This window comes from Clytia hemisphaerica, unplaced genomic scaffold, assembly GCF_902728285.1.
Source record: "Clytia hemisphaerica strain Z4C2 unplaced genomic scaffold, Clytia hemisphaerica genome assembly, whole genome shotgun sequence".
Taxonomy (NCBI): domain Eukaryota; kingdom Metazoa; phylum Cnidaria; class Hydrozoa; order Leptothecata; family Clytiidae; genus Clytia; species Clytia hemisphaerica.
The window spans coordinates 1,007,023-1,029,878 of record NW_027104020.1 but is presented as its reverse complement, the minus strand read 5'-3'; the positions used below and the strand labels follow the sequence as shown (position 1 = coordinate 1,029,878).

The following is a 22,856-nucleotide window of genomic DNA, read 5'->3' as shown; positions in this document are numbered from 1 at the left end:
AAGAAAGAAAGAATAGTTTATAACCTATTGTGTTTGTTCTCTACTTATACCCAAACCCTTTCTTTTCTATTCAAAAAAAAAATTGAAGAAGAAAAAAGAGCAGAAAAGCTAAGCTGCCAAAAGGACTATTCAGAATAATTCAATGAGAAGACGAGTTTTGTTTGAATGCTTTGATGAAAATATTATGATAGCAAACTCTTTAGAATGAGAAATCATTTAACATATTGTTTTCGACGTCAAGAGAAAAGAAAAGAAAAAACACCAATAGAAAAGGTACCTAGGGTAAAGAAGAGCCTGACTTCCTAAATCCCCATTGAATGATAGAAAATAATACCCAACAGCCTCGCGTGCCAAATAATTTCAGGTAAAATTCAATAAAAAATGATTAAATATAATTGAATATTGTAATTCTTTTGTAGTGGCACCTATCTGTACATTTTAATTTAACAACATTATACAAAAAGGGGGTAGGAGTATGTCAGTCAAATTATTTAAAAGGATTTTTCATTGTTGCGTAGAGAAAAATAATACAAAATAAATTTCTACAGTCGTGATGCAAATACATTATTATTTAACAGCCAAAAACGTTGCTTTTCGTGTAAAAAATATTTCAATCCAGTAAAACAAACAACAGTCCCCATACGCGACGTATGAAGGAGAAAGACAGGACAAAGGTATCATTTCAATCATTTCGATTAGCCTGGATTTCACGTAATAGCGTCTTCAAGTCATTCTCCAGTTCGACGTGTTGAAACCTATCAGCTTCATATATTAAGTTCATGACGAATAAATACTTGGTTTCCATGGAAACATTTAAGCGCTTGACCATGTCTTCGATCACTGAAAATTCTAGAAAGAAACATAATGGATTTTTGTGACTATCGAATGAGGACAACCAGGGAAACAATACCCAACAAACAATAGCTGAAAACCTTTTTTCCCCAAATAACAAACACCACCATATCATCAAATTGTTAAAAGATTATTATTGGGAAATCCAAAGAGTACCTCACAACACAAAGCTTTATCAATATAAATGTCTTACAATATAACATCCTCCATTGATATCCCATATTTTGCCTTTTTACTAAGACCCTTTTGTTGCTCGAGTAAATAAGTAGGACAACAGATTTGTTAAGAAAATAAACAAAGGAAAAGCAGATAGATAGAGCAATACAACCTACTCAATCCTTATCAATAACTCTCACACCACTGAAGGCTCATCTTACATTACAATAGTTATTACTTTGTTGATAGAAACTGTTCACCCAAAACAATGGGATTTGAAAAACAGTTGTCTATTTTTGCGACATACGGTCGCTAAACATGCCAATACAGAGTTATTCAGCTAGCACTGACAAGCATATTCTATACTCTGCCTATTTCGTGTTTAGCGTTCGTTAGCCTTTCTATGCCAATCAATTTAGATACGGGAATACTTAGTCTGGCACAAAAGACTAGGTGAAGGGTCGCGTAGTTTTTGACCTAATAACCAATAAAATGAAGCTAACTTACTTTTGCGTCCTCTTATAGCTTGCCATATTGATTGACGAATTTGTACGACTTTACGTGTATGTAATTCTTGATATATAGTTTTCAATTGTTCATTCGATTTATTGCGAAACATGTCCTCCATAAGCAAGGGCGAAAGAATGGCGGAGAGGGGCGTTGCCGCCACAGAAGGCGTAGTTCGTGTGGTGCTTGTACTATCATTACTATTATCATCGTCGTAAATAACAGAACGTTCGTTGATTTGTGAGACTTCGTCATTGTCTCGCTCATCCGATTCTTCCAGAGAGGTCCTTAGTATTGAAAGTATGGGCGAGTGAGAATCTAGATGCTCAATATCGTCCGTGTTATTATCATTGGTGAGGTCTACAGCCACGCCCTTCTTATTCCGATGTATTTGCTGTAATTTACGCAATTGCTTACTGACCGTCACATTACTCGAATGTTTATCTTTGTCACTGTTCTCAAGGGAATTCTTATCTAAAGAACCTGTCACATCTTTTAAAACACCCTTATGGTCGGGTAACAACCGTAGAAGTTTTTCAGTTTCCTCTTTCGTATTATTACTCAAGATCGGTTTCGGGGGCGGTACGTTCGGTCGCCCGATCGGTTTACGACTGGGCGGAGGCGTTTCGCTACGTTTTCGTTTTCCTTTTTGCAGAGAAGCCATAATATCACCACTCCGTTTCCGTTGATTGGCGTTCGCTCCGAGTGGCATGTTTTCATTGACGTCTGCCTCGTCGACGGCTATGACGGCTTGATTAGCCTGTGGTAGAGAAAGATAATATATTAAACAATAATATAATGAATAGACTAAGTGCTGTTTACGTTGTGAAAAAACATTACATCCAAAAGACCATCTAAGCTTCAGACGAACGAGAGAATATGAATACTGAAATCGAAGAAAAAACTACTCTTCCCTATGTAAATCTTTTTCCTTCTGGAATTCAATAAATCGAGAAATCGAGAATTCATGATGTTCGCCTCAGTGATATTGGTTGTTCCTCAAAATTTATAATATTCAGACATCTTCGATATTCAAGAAGTCAAAAATAGGCCATTTCACAAGAAATCATGGCAAAATACACCAAATATTCCGAAGCCGTTGTATTGAACGAAGACATGGCGAAGACATCTAACATAATTCATTGATTGCACCATACGAGTGCCCCCTCCCTCTGGGTAACTGTTAAGACAGTGGACTCTTTTTACTCACCTGTTCTTGTTGTTTTAGTTTAAAGGGATTTCCGAAAGTGTGAACACGAATTTGACTCGGATCCACTTCTCGTAAAGACTTATTCTGTTGCAGATGGTCTTGAAAGTTACCCATTGCCGTGATCGCAACGTCGTGTCGTTGTTCTGAAAATAGTTATTTTAATACTATGAGATACGCCAGGTTTATGAATACATTAATATTTTAACCATTGATTGAGAAACATAGTCTTCAAACCATGCAACTGAGTGGATGGATAATAAACTGTCCCTTTTCTTGAGAAGTTTTCTCCAGAAAAATCTACAAACGTTTGCTAATACAACATCGGCAAATTGACACAATGCCATTCTTTTTTTGGGGAAAAAGCAAATACCCCTTTTCAATTTTGAAGAAAGATGGAGAATAAGCATATCAATCAATACCTTCATCGGCAAGTGTTTTATCGCTAGTCGCAGAAGATGTAGCAGACATATGAAAGAATTGAAGACGCATTCGATTGACGTGATCGATAATATCACCGTACGGTATGACGAAGGGATTCCGAAACGTTTCGATTGTCAATTTCTGTAAAACAAAACACATCAATATTAAAGGAATGTATCAAAATTCGAATAATTTTCCAGAAAAAATACGAAAGATGATCTCTTTATATCCTGTGAATATCCATCCAAGAAATTTTTCAAATGTAGATTGGACCATATGGTTCTATATTGACTGAGTAAAGTCATTAGAGTAAAGTCACACACCTGTGCTAGCACTTTCGGGATCTTTCGTTTGTCGAATGGTTTGGAGTCGCCAGAATTCCTTTGATATAAAGATAAATTGAAAACAGGTTAAAATATTAAAAACAATAAGATACAAGTGTGGAAAGGTTTTTCTATCTACAATCAGTGACAAAACATGTGGCAATTTCTTGAGAAATCCCTTCCCCTAATATCAGTGTTGATGTGAGCTTTTTCTAAGCATGATAGCGGCCTTTCCACCCATCAACATTGATACTAGGGAGGAAGGGAATTCTTGCCACAATATTTAGTCACAGATACTGATGATTCGTTTTACATAACATTTAGCTTCAATGCAACCTGACCAAGTGAAACATGAAGTCAACAAAAGAGTCAACCAATTTTCGCACAGAATTTCTTAGGCTGTCCGTTTTCATAACAGTGACATACGCTGCGAAAGGGCTGTAGCATGAACTTACGTTTTCGAGGATTTTCCTTTCCTCCTCGATGAAGACTTGTGAATAAGTAATTCTTTAAAGTCCCGTAGTTTTCCATCATTTAGTTGAGGAACCCTAAAAGAAATTTAAACAGATTTAAAAGGTATGTTTTCAATGATTTTACAAAACAGAGCAGTTCAAGTAAGCCGGTAAGTAAAGTAAGTATACTAATCTGGTGACTATTAGACCTAGAGGTTGCTGGGCTATCTAAGTAAAACATTGAATCCATCAGTCTATGGGATCGAACCATATCCAATCACAGCTTAGATCAATTTACCAATACAAGCTACTCATATGATTGGTAGACGAAGATCAAGAATCAAACCGATAATTATATTTAATTGAGGGGTCTGTACCTATTGAACAACCTGGACACAAGTAACAAAAGCAGGTCAACCATTTGTCTGTGTAAACTGAAAATCTGAGCTTAAAAACTGATTGCTTAAAGATGACGGAGAAAAAAATGACTCTAAAACTGATTTCTGACACAACCGATACAAACCTTGGGATTTCAGCGGGCGGCACATTATCTTGATCTTTCTTCTGTTGTAAATAGCGATCAGCTCTTGCTTTTGACTCGTGTTTCAGTTTCTTCAAGTAAGTACTGACACTGTAACTCAATGCACCAGCCATGTGATCAGGTATGAGGTTGGTGGGCGCCTTCATTGAGTTCAGTGCATGTCTTAGTGGCTGAAAAGCAAATGATGTAATTTTTAGTAAGTGAGCCTATTAGTTATACTTAATATACATTATACACAAATCTTCCCTTGACAAATATCCCATATCATAACAGACATCACAGCACAAGTACTTAATTCATTCTTTCTTCAGTTCAGGTAGGTCATGATTTTTAAGAATTTCAAATCAAATTTTATAATGCTTACATCATAGTAGTAGGATGGCACCGTTTGAAGGTATTCCTGAAAACATTGCTTCCATGATACACTTGGTTTACATTTGTGAACTTGAAATAAGTCATCTAGAAATGGAAAAAGAGAGTTTATAATTGCCAAATTTGAGTTTGAGCCTTGTAACTAAAACTTTCTAGAAAACTAAAGAAAACCTCGACAATGAACTTTGAAAAATTCTTACCTAAAAGTGGTAAAATAACAGGATAGTTGTAGGGTAAAACGAAAAGGTTGACTGTTTGAAAATTAGTCGATGCTTTCAAATATCCAAATGGGTATCCAATTTCGGAGTCTGGCGAGCTTCCACTGATGAAGGTCTGTGTGGATAAAAGAGAAATACATTTCATAAATATTTGATGGTTATCAAAATAAATCACAATAAAAAAAAAGACTAGAATATTGTTCGAATTCCAAACCTGGTAGTTTAAGACCTTAAATTTTTTATCAAAATGTCAATTTTAAGTATCAGAAATTAATTCCAAAGCTATTCCGTCCAAATCCAACTTTAAGAAGTATTATAAAGTATTTGCAGTTTCTCTACAAGAAAGTAGGAAAGCAAATATAACCTATCAAACCAGAATCTCACCTGCCAAGCAGTGTTTGCCATCCTTCTCTCAAGAATATTCTGAGTAAGCGGTGAAGGTTCAAGTTCATACTTATCAAACGGTAAATTGTACGATAAATTCCCAACCACTGCGTCCACTGGCTTACAAACAAATTTTACGATTGGGTGGCTATTTCGTGCAGGCTGAAAAATTAACATAGTAATAATGAATTTCAGACTAGCTACTTCGTTGATGTATCCATTGAGTTAAAAAAATTACAATTTAATACAGAAAATGTTCTTGTGTACAGGAGAAGTTTCTGTAACTACCTCATGCAAAGAACAAACACACTGTAACAAACACCCATCCCTTGAATATTACAATTACAATTTACATACTTAACCAAAACTCAGAAATCATCATCCTTTAGTAAAAAAATACTACTCCTCCCTCTAAATTCTCAACACAACATAAATCTTCCTAAATAATAATATTATAACACAATAATAAATAAATAATACCTTATTGAAACTAATTTTTGTGGGAACTAATATTCGCGATTGAAAAAAAAATCTGAAAAATTGCATTTCGCGGATTTTAATTTTTACGGTTTTGCCCTTTTCCAAACAAATTTTTTTTCATTTTCCTAGTGATTTTTCAAATTTTTCGATAAAATTGGAAAAAATTGTATTTTGCAGGTTCAAATTTTCGCGCCTTTGCCAAAAGCGCTAAAATTAATTCCCGCAAAAAATTAGTTTCAATAAGGTATATATCTTCCTGAATCATAGAGAGTTTTGTGATGCAAACAATATTGATATGTATTTACTTACTATTCGAGTTGCAGCTGGGTCTGGCCAAAACGATTCAGGGATGGGCCAATGACAAACACTTCCTTTGCCTTTTCGAACATAAATCAATCGATGTTGGTTGTGCCAAGCGGTTGTTTGTGCCACAGATGATGGTGAAAACACATTTTCAGGTTCTTCGCCTCCACGAATAGGAGTTTCAGGAATCAAATTTTCACTGAAATTTAATACAATGCAATTTTAAAACCAAGTTCAACCATTGACTTTTTAAAGGTTTAGTGAACAGTTATTTTATGTTTAAACTAAAATGCCTAAATGGATAATAATAATAATCCGTTAACAAATAAAACACGACTTTTTCCCTTAACCCTTCGTGCAACATGGGTAATCATAGATTACTGTACTTTTGAAATTTCAACTTGTGTCAGTAATTTGCCAACTGCGCAAGTGACTGAACTGTCACACCCTATCTGTCTTAAATGGTCAATACACAATAGCCATCACTGGTAAAAATTTCAAGGATACCAAATTTTTCTTGTTACTATTCCTTTTATTAATAAATCAGCCTTCAAGAAAATGTTTCAGCCAAGTTGAACGAGCCGATTGGTCAAACGATGATTTTACCCAAATTTTGTATTCTAGTCTGTAAAATACAAACCAGACCATACCAGACAGCTGGCTGTGCCAAAATTTTGCAAATCATCTGCAATTACCAATCCATCAACCCACTGATAAAAAATAGCACATGTCAAGCTGGAGATTTTAAGGGGGCTACGATGCTCCCCCCAAAGACTCTACCCCTACTTAAAATAGGAAGATGCAGAAGGGTTGATTGATGTTGTCTTAGAAATTCAAAGGGTTGCAATATACCTTGTACTAAGGCCCTCAGTTTTGAGCGGTTGATTCATCTCAATATCTCCATTAATAATATTTGGATTTTTGATGAAGTTTTTGTTATTGATGCTTGGTGGTGTTGGAAGTATTCCTTGTCCATTGACAAAGCCATTCATTCCACCATGCTGTTGGTTGTAAAAATTTGATTGATCTGTAAACAGAGATGTTAGTTGCTTATCACTAACACCTGTGCGTGAGATTTTTCCGTTGATATGATTCCCATCTTTCAACTCATTGATGCCAAGGTAAACGTTTTCATCGCATTTCATGTGATCTTGTACATCTACAGATATTTAAATTGTAAAAATAAAAATATAATAGCCGCATTCTTTTTCACCATTCAACATACATTTGTTTAGATCGTATAGATTTTTCTTAATCACTGTGTCATGCTGAATACTATGGAGTATTCAAAATAATGTCAAGAAAATATTTACACACACAATTAATTATGCGTCAACATGTTATTGTTTTAATGCTGGTTGGGTTTAATAATGCAAGATGACAAAAACTTTGCTGCTGTAAATTCCTAACAAAAATATTAACAGGGTGCAAGAATTGATGTCAGGTCAAACTGTGTGTTTCAAACAGTTTCAAAAAGTGTACAATGTTTAAATGGACCATTCCATTTTATGGATATACAGGAGGGGGGGATGAGCGAACATTTCCAGGTGGTAATCTGAGAAAAATTTCCAGGGGTCTAAAGGAGTGGTTTTTTATTTTTCCAGGGAGTAAAAAGTTATTCTAAAATTTTAGAGGGTAAAAACTGGTTTTGCTTTGTCCACCCTCATGTTCAATTAAAGAGTTTTTCCAAGGGTTTCTTTGCAAATTTTGCCATTTTCCAGGGGGCATCCATGCATTTTGAAGACTTTTTTTTACTTGAAAAGGTTTGTCCACCCCCTTGTAAGGATTTTTAATGGAACAGTCCAATAGAGATTCTGAGAAAACCGGAACAAACACTGTCAATATAAACTTTTGAATTTGAAAGAGACAAGGTTTACTCATATTTTTAGCTTAGAGCTATTATACATTTACATTAAAAGCTCTACCTTCTTGAATCATATCATCAGGTCCATGCATGGCAAAGTTCAAGACCACTCCAGGAGTGATAATCTTTTGAGCAATCGATTCCATGGATTGTAAGAGTTGCTTATACCCTCCAATGTTGTAGAGTTTACCTAAAACACAAATAATAACTTTTTTGAAAGTATCAAATTTTTACAAAAAGACAAAATAACAATTTGTGAAAGTTTTTTCCAATTTAAAGCTTTCAAGACAATATTTCATTGAATTAGCTAATGCCAAAAAAAGGGTTTGATTGGGTGCCCTTACGGAAACTAAATGCTCGTATTCCATTGAAAACGAATATAAAATGCATTAAAATAGAATAAAATTCTAGGTTCAAAACTTTGATGAATTTCTAATTCATTGGGTATCAAAATGTATTTAAATTCTAGACTTTAAATTACATATAAATGTATAATAAAAGATTACATTGAACTTGAGCAAAGAAAATACAATTCAAATGTTGTTTCAATTGAATTCATTTTCCATTAATTTTTTAAACGTAGTAAAATTATATTTTTGATGTGAACCACGGATTCACTAAAATAAAATGCAATTCAGATGCTCTCAAAAATAAAATGCATTTTTTATTCGATTTTATAAACGCATTCAAACTAAATTTTTCGATATGCTGATGAATTGACAAAAAAAATACAGTTCAAATATTTTTAAAAATAAAATGCACTTTCCATTCGAGACCCCTTTCATGTGATGTCCATATGTTTTGGATTACCTTGTTTAGCCTAAATAAAATATATTACAAATTTGGATGATAGAGGCAATATGCCTCCAACTTTGCCTCCGAATTCTGTCTCTTTTATTCCAGATTTTGTTAAAAAAGACCATACAGAAAAGAAGACTAAGCGAGAAAATCAAAACAAGCTGAAAAATTATGAAAGGGGTCTGATTTTTTAAACGCATTGAAACTAAATTTTTCGATATGGTCATGAATTCGATAAAGTAAAATGCAGTTCAAATAGTTTTACAAATAAAATGCACTTTCCATTCGATTTTTAAACGTATTGAAACTAAATTTTTCGATATGGGGCGAATCCGAAAAAGTTTTTTGTTTCCGGTCCACCGGCCGGGTGAAAATTTATTTCGTCGTCACCCGGCCGCATTTTTTTTCTCGTACATCATCGTTAGGGTTCGGGTTAGTTTGTTTGTTTGGAAAACTTTCGTGAATCAGTCTTTGAGGCGTGTGATTTATCGCACGTGATATTTTATATTCTACTGTAAAATACACACCTAGAAATCACTTGGAATGAAGGTTTTATCCTGATCATTGTTATAGAAATGAAATTTTATTCATCTCAAACTAAACCCTGCATTGTTTTTGTTAATTCTTGCTTGCAACTCAACTTTTAAGAATGTTTTTTTTCATATACAACTTGGTTTTTATAGAAGAATCATGCTGATTTGTGAGTAAAATAAATAGAAACATTCACAAAGCAGGGGGGGGTCGGTAGTAAAATCTCAGACATATATGAGTAGTAAAAGGATTTTTACGAATTTTTACATACCACCACCCAGACTCTTGGAAGAGGTATTTTACTACCCTGGTAGTAAAAAGCTTTTGGGACAATTTGTCATGGAGACCACCTATTTTTTGGTTGCTTTTCGGACTGATTTTGCAAAAAAAGCTAAAAAATGATTATTTCTGTGACACATTTTTCACGTAGTGCAAAAATTAATGTTTTTCCCTTAGAATTAAAGTCTTTTTATATTGACAAAAAATTTCGAGAATTTTTTGTTTGCAGCAAACAACTTTCCAACAGAAAACTTTTTCAAATTATAAAAATTTTCAGATTTTTTAAGAAAAGTCATCCAGAAAATTAAAAGAATTACAAAAAATAGCTAAAATTTGCTAATTTTACCAGTTTTAACTACCCAGGTAGTAAAATTTTTTCAACATTTAACACATAGATACCACCCATTTTAGTATTTAACTACCCTGGGTAGTAAAATTTTTTTTCGATTTTTCGTCACACCACCACCGTAGTAAACGTCATTATGTCTGAGATTTTACTACCGACCCCCCCCTGCACAAAGTGGGGACTTTTCAGTAAGTAAACAGCTTTGTTTTTATAAAAGGAATCATGTTGTCTTGTGAGTAAAATAAAAAGAAACATTCATAAAGTGAGAATTTAAAAAATTGGGGAAATGTTTCTCACTACTTTTTTCTCAAAAAAGTTCACTTCGTAATCACAGTTTGGAGCCTTTAGCAATTGAAGATAAATATTCAAAATGAAAGAGAGTGCCAGTTCTTAGAGATATTGTAACACAATTGAAAATATAAACGATGAAAATTAAGTATTTGAATAATCGCACGCCTAGACCACTGTAAATCAAAATCTAGGCGTGCGATGATCATACGTGAATTTTTCTTATGCCGAAGCCTGTAGCGGTGTCAAGTTACTACAGATTTAAGGTAAAGAAGACCATCATTTTAACTTCTACGAGTGCTTTAAAAAATCGAGTTTTGGGATCGAAATTTAGCAAAAAAAAATTTTTTGCGGCCGGCCGGGTGAGTGTTTTTTTCGTCACCCGGTGGACCGGAAACAAAAATATTTTTAGGGTTCGCCTGGTCACGAATTTGATAAAATAAAATGCAGTTCAAATAGTTTTACTAATAAAATGCACTTTCCATTCCATGCTGTTTTAATTTTTTTTGCTGAAATTCATTTTTTTCTAATTTTTTAAAATGAAAAAATAAGTAAAAAGATAAATTTGTAAAGATTAATACCAGAGTAAATAGTCACGAGACTAAATGCAACCTAATATATTTTAAGTAAAACTATAGCCAGTCTATTTGGTTTAGAGATAGAATGATTAATGGTACAGGGATTACCAAAAATTTTCATTTTCACCTATTTGAATTCATTGCAGAATGGAGATTTTTCGCAAGCTTTCAAATAAAATGTTACCAAAATTCTTGAAACTTAATTGAAATCCCATGTTCTTTCTTTCAGTGTAACATTCTATTTCAAGCTAACCTTTTCCGTGGTGAAGTGAAAGACCCAGCGTTTTTGTAATCTTAAAACCATATTTACCACAAAAGAATGCACCCTTACAATGAAGATCGTAATCGTCAAAAATAAGGCACGCTGATGACAGAACAGTATTTCGCCATCAATTTTAAATCTTTAATCCATGTTTATCATGTTTTGTTAAATCTCCTCCTTGATTAACTCTCTCGCAGCTGTTCACAAGCTAGAGGAAACAGCCCCTAGAAACAGACTCGGTGGGACCCCTCCTCACTGGAAAAAGCCGCCAAAAAATGGTCCCGGTGATAAAAATACCCTGAAATTTCACTAAATTTCATCCCCATTGAAAAGCTACAAGAGCTCTCATTGCCGCTCGGAAAAAAACACTGAGACACTGAGGCCATCCTCACTGGATTTTTGAGCTGTAAACATTAGAATTTGAAATCCCCACTCATTTAAAAACAAGCGGTTTTCCACTCCCATTGGCATAGCTCATTTTATCTTCACTGGCTAAATAACTTTAACAGGGTCACTGAGACAGGGGTGTCAGGAAATGGATCTGAAAATAATATATAATGTTATATTTCATTGAATATGCTATTTTTCATGAGTTAAAAATTACAGTTCATTATGGTAGGTTTCAAAATTAAATGATGTCAGAAAGTACTTTTCAGGAGTTCTGTCTTTTTGAGAGCACGACCAGTGCACGAGTTTTAAAAAAATCAAATACAGCTTTTTGTGCACAATGCAGGGCGGGTCGGGAAATCATTTAAAATTTTTAAATTTTAGTGACCCAGCCGCCATCACGATTAATAACGAAAATTTTTTTCTCTGAACCAGATAAACTTTCGATGAGTTTTTTATCGGATAAAAAGTGAATATTTGTCTAACAACAAATACTTTTAATATTCGAAAAATACTTGGAAAAGCGAGCGCGTAGCAGCCATTCTAGAAGCTCTACGCGCAAGATAACAGAATATGTTAGCTTTTAGTTGCAAGTAGCACATGATCCTGAAGTAGGATGAATTCTTCCGCAAACTATGAACAAAAGTTTTTGATGTTATTATTATCACATATCATAATATTTCAAAAAAAAATGGCGCAACTTTTTTTCTGATTTTAATCATAAGTTTTTTGTCTGACAAAAAAATGAAAATCTAGGGTCAAATTTTCTGTCTTACTTTTAAAAACGAGACTAGCACAGTATTTCCATGGATTTGTAAGTTGAGTTAGTTTACAATAACAAGGACAGAAATTTTGTTTTTATCACAAAAAAAAGATCGTTTTTGATGTTTGATTTATTCTTCAATGCAGAAGAAACTTAATCAAAATATTGTAAAAATTTGTGACAATTTTTTTACGTTTAAAATTCTTAGATACGTTTAAAATACATTTATTTTTTTCGAATAATTTGCGTAAATTGCTCTGCTCCATTGATAATTGTAGCAAATTAGTTAGCTAAATTGTTTTGTGTATTGGCGGTTTAGCTTGATTAAATTACGAGCAATTAGAACACAAAAGATTTGAGAAAATTGATGTTTAAAACTTTTATTTTAACAAGCCAAGTTGTCAGTTGTGTCAGTCACATGTCCGTCAGGCCATGAGCTATGTTTAGAAATGATGTTAAGGAAGAGTCTCTTCTTGGCTTAAATTTAACAACTCCAATGTTATTTCCAAAATTTATCTATTAATATTTATTTTCTTTCTAACTTTCAGGTAAAACCATAATATACCGACGGAATACTGACACACAATTGAAGGATGATTAAAATCACGATACCAAACAAAAGACGAAGACGCCATCTTATTTTTCAGTTTTTTAATTTTTAATCTTTTATTAGAATTTTCTTTGTAAATTTTAACTTTAACCTCTGTTTATTCTACTAAATAAAAAAGTCCATTTGTAACTCAAACGATTAGACTTGTATCCTGTATCTCAAAACGCAGTTAATCTGAGTGAATATTAGCCAATAACCCATGGAATACAGCTCAACAATGTATACCCCTTAAAAAGCATCGATAAACCTCGGAAAATAATCAGAAAATTCCCGATAAAATCCCTATAAGGACCCAAATATTGGTAGTGGTATTCTTACAAAGAAAAGAGAAAAATAATGCATTACAAATTCTCAATTCTTATGAAAAAGCTTTCCTATAAGAAATATTTCGGATATTGAAAAGGCATTTTAAATTTGAATTCATTTGAAATCTTGTCCGCTATTTAAATTGCATTTTAATTTTAACGCCGTTCATTAAAAATGTATTTATAATTCTCCTCAATTCTCTTTTTCATGTTAAAAATGTATTTGTAATTGTGAAGTATCAAAAAATTAAATGCATTTTAAATGACATCCTAATGAATTATATATCCTATTTTTTCAAATGTTATTTCAATGCAATTAAAGTGCATACTGTATGCTATTCCATAATGCATTTTATTTGCAAAGTTTTTACTCTAGCAATGCGATTTAAATTCGTTTAACATTTTTGTCCAGGTCCAGATTTCACTACATTTAAATTGCAATTAAACTCAAATTTCAATGAAAAATTCGATGCATTTAAAACGCGTGGAAGTTCCGTAAGGGTGGATTCAAAAACTTGGAAATTGAAGAAAATCCTGAAAGAAAAATTCAAAACCATATCTAAAATTTTTTTTTTTAATTTTCAAGTACTTCTTTCTCAAATTTTTACTACATTATTTTAAGTAGTTACTATGTGAAAATCCACAAGACACAACCCCTTTCCTGTAGTTACTACAAGTCTGTACAGGGGAGGGGTGGCATATCCTTAAAATTCTTTTGGTACCATTGGGCACTAAAATATCAAACAGGCGGTATCCAGACTCAAAATATGAAAAATTCTATTGGGTACTAAAATTATGATTTTTATCTTTATTGAATATTTTTAAAGAATTTTTCATAATCTTAGCTCAAAGAAATTTACTATTCTCTGAAAAAATTTTAAAAATTCGAAAATTTCCTATGTTCAATGAATTATATATCTTCAAATAAAAACCCGGGTGTTTATTAAATTTTTAAATTTTTAGGAGGGGCGCTTATTTGAGGGGGCATTTATTGAATATTTTAGAACCAAGGTCACTTTAAGAGCTCTTTTACTTTTTTGATTGTGTGAATGTGTGAAAATTGAAAAAACTTGCGTGAACGCAAAAATACATTTTTGATTGCTGAATTTTTGTGTGAATACATGAATTTTTCTCTTTTTCCCTTCGATTATGTGCAATTTTCCCAATTTTCAAATGTTTCCCCAATTTTTCCTGATTTTTTTTCTGATTTTTGGAAACTTGAAAAATTTGTCATTGGGTGAATTGAGGGCCTCCTTTTATAATCTAAATTGGAACCATATTTGCATTTTCATTATTATTTGAGTAAAAATATGTCAATTCAGGAATTTAGAAACGAGCCATAATTAGTTTGAATACTAAAAGAATACAATCATTAGCATAATACGAATGTCTAAGTTTTCTTTAATATTATACTACCTTATAGCTACCTGTTTCAAATAAACATCGCTCCTAGAGTTTATTCAAAGGGGGTGTTTATTGAGGGGGGCTTCTTTAAAAATCTACCTCAAAGGAGAGGCGTTTAAAAGAATGGGGTGTTTATTTGAAGTAATACAGTATTTTGCATTCTTTAAAATGTCTTAATCTTTACCACGCTGAGGTCGTAAATTTACGTTTTAAGTGATAGCCGAGGCCGTAAATATACTTTTTCGTGCGATTTTAAGAAAAGCCGCCCTACCGCCTTAAGACGCCTTTAAATCCCGGGAAATGTCTTATATGAGGGAGAGAAAATGTAAACAAACTATTTTCAATAGTTTGAAACCACCCACTTTCGATTTTAACTGTCAAAACAAACTGGGAAGTCAGTCAGTCAAAATATTCTTTGGGAAATTAAGAGCACATGGACTGCTGTAACTAACTTTTTATGTTTATTTAGTGGAAAATGGTTTGTTTTATTGGTTGGAAATGTTATGTATTGCTGGTTTGTAGTTTAGTCAGTGTTTGAGGTAAGTTTCTGCCCTCTCATTCTTTAGTATAACGGTAATCAATGGTGAGGACTGGAGGCTTGTCGGCCGTCATCGACCGTCACCGAAACCCAAGTTAAGGCTTATCATAAGGCTGCAAAGAGTTTTAAAGTGTATATACTATGTTATTTCTATTGCTTCCATGCTAGTTGATGATAGGAAAGTCATTTTTAGTGATATTTTCCACAAAAATTACCTCAAGGGGCCTCGTGCATCTGATTTACGTGAAAATTTTCTCGAAAACCAAGGTTTTCTAAAAATGAATTCTGCCTTTTCTAGTAAAGGTATGATTGGCTAGCAGTTGTAGTTATAAAGGTGGAAACAAAAAGCCAGAAAATTATGGTATGCAAATGTTCTCCCCACTTTTGTTTTAACCTGAACTTGAAATTTTAAAAAATATGAAAAATTGCGTTTTGGAATTTTTTCAACTCTAAGGCAGAAGACTACTGTGTCACCATTGATAGAGGAAAATATTTTAACATTTTTGGAAAGCAGGATAGTTGGGCTTTCCAGAATGGGCTTACTTTTTTGAATCGGTTTAGTAGATCAAAAGTTATGACGGAAAGCGTAAAACTGTCATTTTTGCCAAAAACACAAGGCGTGCTGGGGGTGAAGTTTTACCTTTATTTAGAAGAGCAACGAAGCCCAACAAAAGTTTACTGTAATTCAAAAGCCCAAAACATTAAATGATTCCAGGTTTGGTTTTCCTATCATATCCTTTCAAGACAGTTTTAAAGAGACAAACATTATATTCCATCATATAATAAAACATAATGTATTGTGTAACAGTTGAAGTTAGGGGTAACTTAGACGAAAACGATTGACCCTAGATATTTGACCAAAGAAACAAACCTCCAGTTAGATCACAAAGTGTAGAAAGTGGTACATCTTCAGGTGTGTTAGCTAGATGTTTATCGTTAAGTGGTTGTGCGAAACCAGGAATCTTCATTTGTAGTGTAAATAGTCTTTGATCCCAACGATATAATTCATTTGTTAATTCTGCTCCAGGTAGTAAGTCATGCGTTGGGATAGATATCTGAAAGAAGAGAAATAAGGGAATGTGTAAGATGTTTCTGAATGTTTATATAAACTTTAATTTAATCCTACATGAGACTATTCTGTAGCCTCAACGTCTTTCTTTCAAGTGTAAAACTTCTAATCTTTGGGATATGCACACTGCTCTTGCTTTGAATATTGAATTTCTCTGTTTACATCGCATGTGCACTGAGTTTTTAATGAAACAATCATGAGTTTGGAAACCTAAGCCAATCAGCTGCATTTTAAACATTGTTTTATTTGAAATCTCCATTGATAAACTTCTTTTGTTAAAAACTTCTATTATGTTTAATCCTATCATAAAGCTGATTCCCGATGGGGGGGGGGTCCCTTGTGGCCCCTATAGCAGTGCCTATAGACCAAGAGTAAGGCCTAAAAGCCTGGAGCTGTCTATTGTGTAGACTACTCGGACCTTTTACCCCCAAACCTCACAACAATGTGTTACGGAAGAATTGAAATAAACAAGCTAGATGCTGAATGGACCTACCTGATGATGAAAGTTAGATAGCAATGCAAGGAGAAAAATGAAAAAAAAATCAGTCAGAAAGCATAACGCAAGAAATTCATCATTGATTGATGGTAGGGGGAGAGGAAAGGGTTGTAGGGAAAAAAATAAATAGAAAGTTCTGGTCGCAAAAATCAGTTTTATTGACAATTGAATCATGCTTGATGGTGAGCATTGTTATCAATAATGTTTTTGTGTGAAAAACATAGAAAATATAAGGAAAGAATCCAATGAAAATCTGCAAAAACGGCGATTTCCGGAATTTTCAACCGGAAAAAAAATTTTCTCAAAAATCGAACTCGGCCATGTTTTGAGCATTGCGAATACGCATCTTTCTGCAAAAAATCAGAAAAAACTAAAAATAAAAATTCGAGAAAATGTCAAAAAACCGGTTTTTCCGGCATATTTCCGGCATTTTCGGCCGGAAAAAAAAGTTTTTCGAAAATCGGGCTCCGTCACATTTTAGGTATTGTCATATTGCGTCAGTGTGCAAAATTTCATAAAAAAATATAAAGTACAGCTCGAGAAATTCAAGAAATACTGTCTTTCCGGCGAAAATGGGTTGTTCCAGCGACTTTTAAAATAGTTCTGGCTTCAAAAATCAATTTTATTGAAAATTGAAACATGCTTGATGGTGGGCATTGCTATTAATAATGTTTTTCAATGAAAAAACAGGATTTGAATGAAAAAACAACCAATTATAAGGAAAAAGTCCAATGAAAATCTAGAAAAACGGCGATTTCCGGCATATTTCAGGCATTTTCGACCATTTTCGACCTCTCAAAAATCGGTCTCGGCCATGTTTTGGGCATTGTTAATACGCATCTTTGAGCAAAAAATCAGAAAAAACTAATGATAAAATCTCGAGAAAATGCCAAAAAAACAGTTTTTCCGGTATATTTCCGGCATTTTCGGCCGGAAATGAATTTTTTTCGAAAATCGGGCTTCGTCACAATTTAGGTATTGACATTTTGCATCAGTGTGCAAAATTTCATGAAAAAATAGAAAGTACAGCTCAAGAAATTCAAGAAATACCGTTTTTTCCGGCGAAAATCGGCTGTTCCGGCGATTTTTAGAAAGTTCGGCTTCAAAAATCAGGATTTATTGACAATTGAATCATGCTTGATCGTGGACATTGCTATCAATAATGTTTTTGTGTAAAAAAAAACAACGAAATATAAGGAAAAAAGTCTGATGAAAATCTGCAAAAAAAACGGCGATTTCCGGTATATTTCCGGCATTTTCAACCGGTAAAGATTTTTTCTCAAAAGTCGGACTCAGCCAAGTTTTGGGCATTGTTAATACGCATCTTTGTGCAAAAAATCAGAAAAAACTAATGATGAAATCTCGAGAAAATGCCAAAAAACCGGTTTTTCCGGCATATTTCCGGCATTTTCGGCCGGAAATGAATTTTTTTCGAAAATCGGGCTCCGTCACATTTTGGGCATTACCATTTTGCATCTTTGTGCCAAAAATTAAGAAAAACTAATGAGCCAATCCCGAGAAAAGCTAGTAACGAACGGACGAACGGACGAACGAACGAACGAACAGAGGTTAATTTATAGGACCTCCACCGGGGTAGGTCCAAAAATTTGTAACAGTTCAAAGAGAAATATTTAATGTTTTAAACTTAAGATTTCAAACAAAAATATCTCATTCTAGGTCAAATTTTTTCAGATTTGATATGATAAGCTTTACAATCAGATTTTGAAGAAATGTCCTTTTTTTGAGCTTTTTTTTCTTGTGTTATTTGCTCCCCTGCGATTTCAAAACCAGTGAGGAGTATATTCTCCAAAATGGGGTCACAATTAGCATAACCAAGCACCTCAAAATTAGGTATTTTTGGTATTATCTGGCATCAGAATGTCTAACAGAAGGAATTATTAAAATCCTTAGCAACTCTAACCCTGAGCATAAAATTGGTGCTGTATGAAAACACATGAAACTTTTGATGTTGGCCTAATATAAATAGAACTGTTTCCAGCCTGCCTAGTTACAATAAAATTTAAGTTTTTTAATTGCACTCAGTGGAGTCAGACCATTTTTCATGCATTTTTAGCATCTGGTTAGTGTTAATTATGAAAAAATTCATTAAAACTGCCTACAGCAGAAAAGTGCTTTTTCTGTCTCTAATGAACGCTGCCCTGCTTTTTAAGAATTTGACCTGAAGGCTTAATCCACCTTAGTGGTTAGAAATTGATTCATTTGATACCTCCTTAATCATACCATTTGGATCCATAGGAGCACATCCATCAGTTAATAGGAGTATTATGGCAGGCTCAAGATAAAATGGATTTCTTCCCTGAAATAAAAAAGATAATATAATTAGATATGACTTTTGAAGTCAAGCAATTGACCACAGTACAGGAACAAATGGAAGGGTATTGAAACTAAGTTTATTGCAATCTTCTAGTGTCATTGAGAGATGTTGTGTTAGACCCTTGCCAGGCAGCCCCTACAAGCTGAAAGATATTTGAGAAGATTGTAGAATTGACATGACACTAAATGAAATGGACATAGCAAAGATGCTGTTATCAGAAAAATAATTTCAAACAGCAAAGAAGGAAGCCCAGATTTCAAAAATATTATTCTAGATTTTCTCTAAAAGTTCCTCATTTAAACTAGCAAGATGTCTTTAGTTTGAAGTAAAAAAAACTATAAATTATAGAAAGACTTTCAAATTTTAAAAGAATTTTTCTGCCTAGTATGATCAGAGAGGCATACCATTCCATAGTTATCAAGACCCATATGAAGTCTGTTGATGTTTAAAAGATCAAAGCTTTCTTTTAGTGCCCTGCCAACATCTGAAAGGTTGAAACCATCAAGATTTTTCAGCTCTGTCATGAACATTTGTAAGTTCACACCTTTCCAACCAGCCTATAACAATAGAAATATTTAATAATTCTGAATGTTTTTCTGATGTGATTTGACATTAATGTGGGTGAAAAATAATAAGAAAAAGACCTATGCACAAACTACAGAAAAATAAGCCTGCTGCAGCCTTGAAATTATATATCTTTCACAATACATTTTTATCAATATATATACAATGCATTTTCTACTTTAAAGAATAATTTGTAATTATAAGCAAAGTAACAGTTGTATTTGCTTAAAGATTCAAAATACTTGTTTCAACTAATCATTTTTCAAAGAAGATAAGATATGTTGCATCGTGATTTTGCAGAGTTTTTGAATTTTTACTTCATACATTTAAGAAAATGCATCGGGAACTGTGAAATGCAATACTTTAGGTGTACAAACTTTCGCGAGCAGAAACTTTTGCGGGGACGAAAAATCACGAAATTCACAACATTTACTTTCGCGAATTTAAGGGAAAAATATTTTTTGCGAGCATAAACTTTTGCAAATCAAGACGTAAAATTGAGAATTTTCACATGAAAAAATGGCTTAAAGGGACAAATACTTCTTGGATTGGCTTGAAACATTTGTCCTTTGACTTATTAGTCTTTTAGCAGGCTAAAAAGTGTCATAAAAGTTACATTTTATTCAAAGTTTAAAGTTTTATAGATTTTCTATTTTGTCAAAAAAATTTCGCGAGCATAAACTTTTGCGAATGGCCCTCTCTAGAATTTTTAAAGACATTTACTTTTGCGAAAAGGGCCAAAATTTGCAAAAATCGCGAAAGTTTCTGCTCGTGAAAGTTTGTACGCCTAAAGTACTTGCGAGGTAAAAAAATCTCAAAAGTTACGACAATTACTTTCGCGAATTTGAGGAAAAAATGTTTTTTGCGAAGATAAACTTTCGCGAATTGTTGGATAAAAATGAGAGATTTCGAAAAGTGTAAAAAATATTCCTTAAATCTGATAAAGAGGATTGCTCTTTGACTTCGATTATTTGGAGAATTTTTCGCGAGCATAAACTCTTGCGAATTGCTATGTTAAGAATTTTCAAAAACATTTACTTTCGTGAAAAAGACCAAAATTCACAAAAATCGCAAAAGTTTGTACGTCTAAAGTACGTTAATTCGATCCCTGAACATACTAAAATTTGAGGGGATTTCAATCGACAGAGCTAAAGAAGAGCTCAAAAAAGCTACTTCCCCCTAAGGAAACGCAGGCAAAAACGGGCTTGTTTACCTCAAGAGACGAAATGGTGGAGAGCATCAAAATAATGCGCGCGCATCTGTTTTGCGAATCACGGGATCACGATAGAGTCATCTGCATAAGTCCCCGCAAAACCTTAAAATTTTGCAGATGAGCTCAACCGTGAAATTTTATCCTGTAAAAATTAATCCCATTGAACTAATAAGTTTTAATTTTGCAAAAATGTCAAGAACTTATAAAAATGCAAAATAAATCTTGCCAAAATTTGTAGCCAATTTATAAAGTGATAACTGACGCAAACTAAGCTAAATAATATCAATATTGCAGCAAAAGTTGATATTGCTGAGATGGTGCTGCTGCGCTCTGACAGCCTGATTTTTGCAACCTGTCAGCAACAATACACTGATAGTAATTCAACAAATTTGGAAGCAACTTAATACGATTATACTGTTTCATGGGGAATCTACAAAGCTCTCACCTTAACCGACTTTGAATTTTCGTCGTAAGTAACCAGCATATACCGATCGCCTTTGGCATTGACAGGATCGCGAGCACGTATCTGACAAAAAAATTTCGATGCGATTGGTATAAAAAAAAGATAAAATAGCGACCAAATTAATGATAAAATGACATGGCTTCTAAGACTGAGCCTGACAAATACAAAAATTTTATTCGGCAATTCCTATCGATATTTCAGACTTGCATATCATTTTAGCGTGCTTACTTTGATAAAAGATTCCACTGCTCCTTTAGCTAAGTCCAAATAGCTAGTACCAAGGCAAGTCCTTTGGTTCATGGACGCACTAGTGTCAATCAAAAAAACTAGTAGGACCATGACAGACTCGAAATAAGTGTTGGAATTAGGTTTTTCAATGATAATTTCGATAAGTTTGTGAAGGAGGAACACGGACACATGTTTTCACTTCGGTAGGCGAATCTGTACTGACAGTAGAGTTGTGAATTCTTATAAACTCCACGACGTTTCGAATGAGTTCACGTGACTAAAATCACTCCATTTAATTGGACGAAAAATCTGAACAATTAAAATTTTCTCTGGGGAAATCCAATCAAAATCCGTTGCAGGGAAAGCCCTATTCTTTTCATTCAGTCAGATTCAGTGTGAGAAATTTGAATAAAAATGACTATTCTACGAAAATCGTCACACTCCCTTATCTTCAAACTAAATTCAAGATACAAAATTGCAATTTTATTTGCAAAAATCATAGAAATAACACCCAAATCTCATCTAAATTTCAATAACGCTAGGTGCAAAAGCGTAGCGAAGGAGGGTGCCTCACTCCTTTTTATATTGACGGGCATTCCCCTGAATTCTATAATTAACAACGCCCTATCCCCGGGGGGGGTACTAGGGCAAGATGGGTTACGGGGATGCTCCGCTGGTCAGGGTACCTTTTTTAGCCTCCACGAGTCCCAGGTAGGGTCGCAAAAACACCAAAATCGAAAAATCAGTCCTTCTTAGGGTGCCTATTTTTGGAAAATTTGGAGAAAAAGTAGAAAATTTGAGAAAATTTTGGTATTTCAGTCCCATTCAGGGTCACTTTTTTCGCAAATTTCGAGTCCCACCTAGGGTCCATTTTTCGAACCTTGGCGGAGCACCCCCGTCGGTCGACAAGGGTAGTACCCCCCCCGGGGCCCTATCTACATTATAAGAATCGTGGAGGATACATTCAAAAAAAGATTTCAAAGAAATAAGCTCTTTATATTGTTTAATAGAGATGAAAGATGCATTTTGGATTCAATAATGTTTCAAAAAATTGTTTCTACTTTGTCTTTGAAGAAAAAATTCTGCAAAAATAATTTCCAAAGGATCTTATGTTCTAGAATGTAAGTGGGGCTTTATTCTTAACCAGAGGAAGTCCCGTTAAATTTCAATGGAATCTGACATTCGAAAAATGTACACTGCAATGTCTTTTTTAGTGTGTTTATGAATGTTTTGCTTTTTTTGTAAGAACAGCTAGCATTTTTTGTAGTCACAAGTTTTGAATCCTATCTTTGCGATAGTAAAATATTCATAAAATAA

General features: G+C 33.7%; 1 protein-coding gene across 1 annotated transcript; it reads right to left on the bottom strand.

The window, feature by feature from the left end:
* Positions 1 to 385: 385 nt before the first annotated feature.
* On the bottom strand, positions 386 to 21,771 carry LOC136811464 (integrator complex subunit 6-like). The gene is made up of 18 exons (XM_067068075.1): positions 21,540 to 21,771; positions 21,294 to 21,374; positions 19,476 to 19,628; positions 18,964 to 19,053; positions 16,043 to 16,226; positions 8,144 to 8,272; positions 7,071 to 7,377; positions 6,225 to 6,417; positions 5,436 to 5,597; positions 5,034 to 5,166; positions 4,826 to 4,920; positions 4,444 to 4,631; positions 3,924 to 4,016; positions 3,469 to 3,526; positions 3,145 to 3,286; positions 2,726 to 2,868; positions 1,516 to 2,275; positions 386 to 849 (listed from the first exon to the last, which is right to left on the bottom strand). Exons 1-18 carry the CDS (start codon positions 21,648 to 21,650, stop codon positions 683 to 685), a joined length of 3,189 nt encoding a protein of 1,062 aa, XP_066924176.1. The 5' UTR covers positions 21,651 to 21,771; the 3' UTR covers positions 386 to 682.
* Between the last annotated feature and the right edge of the window lie 1,085 nt (positions 21,772 to 22,856).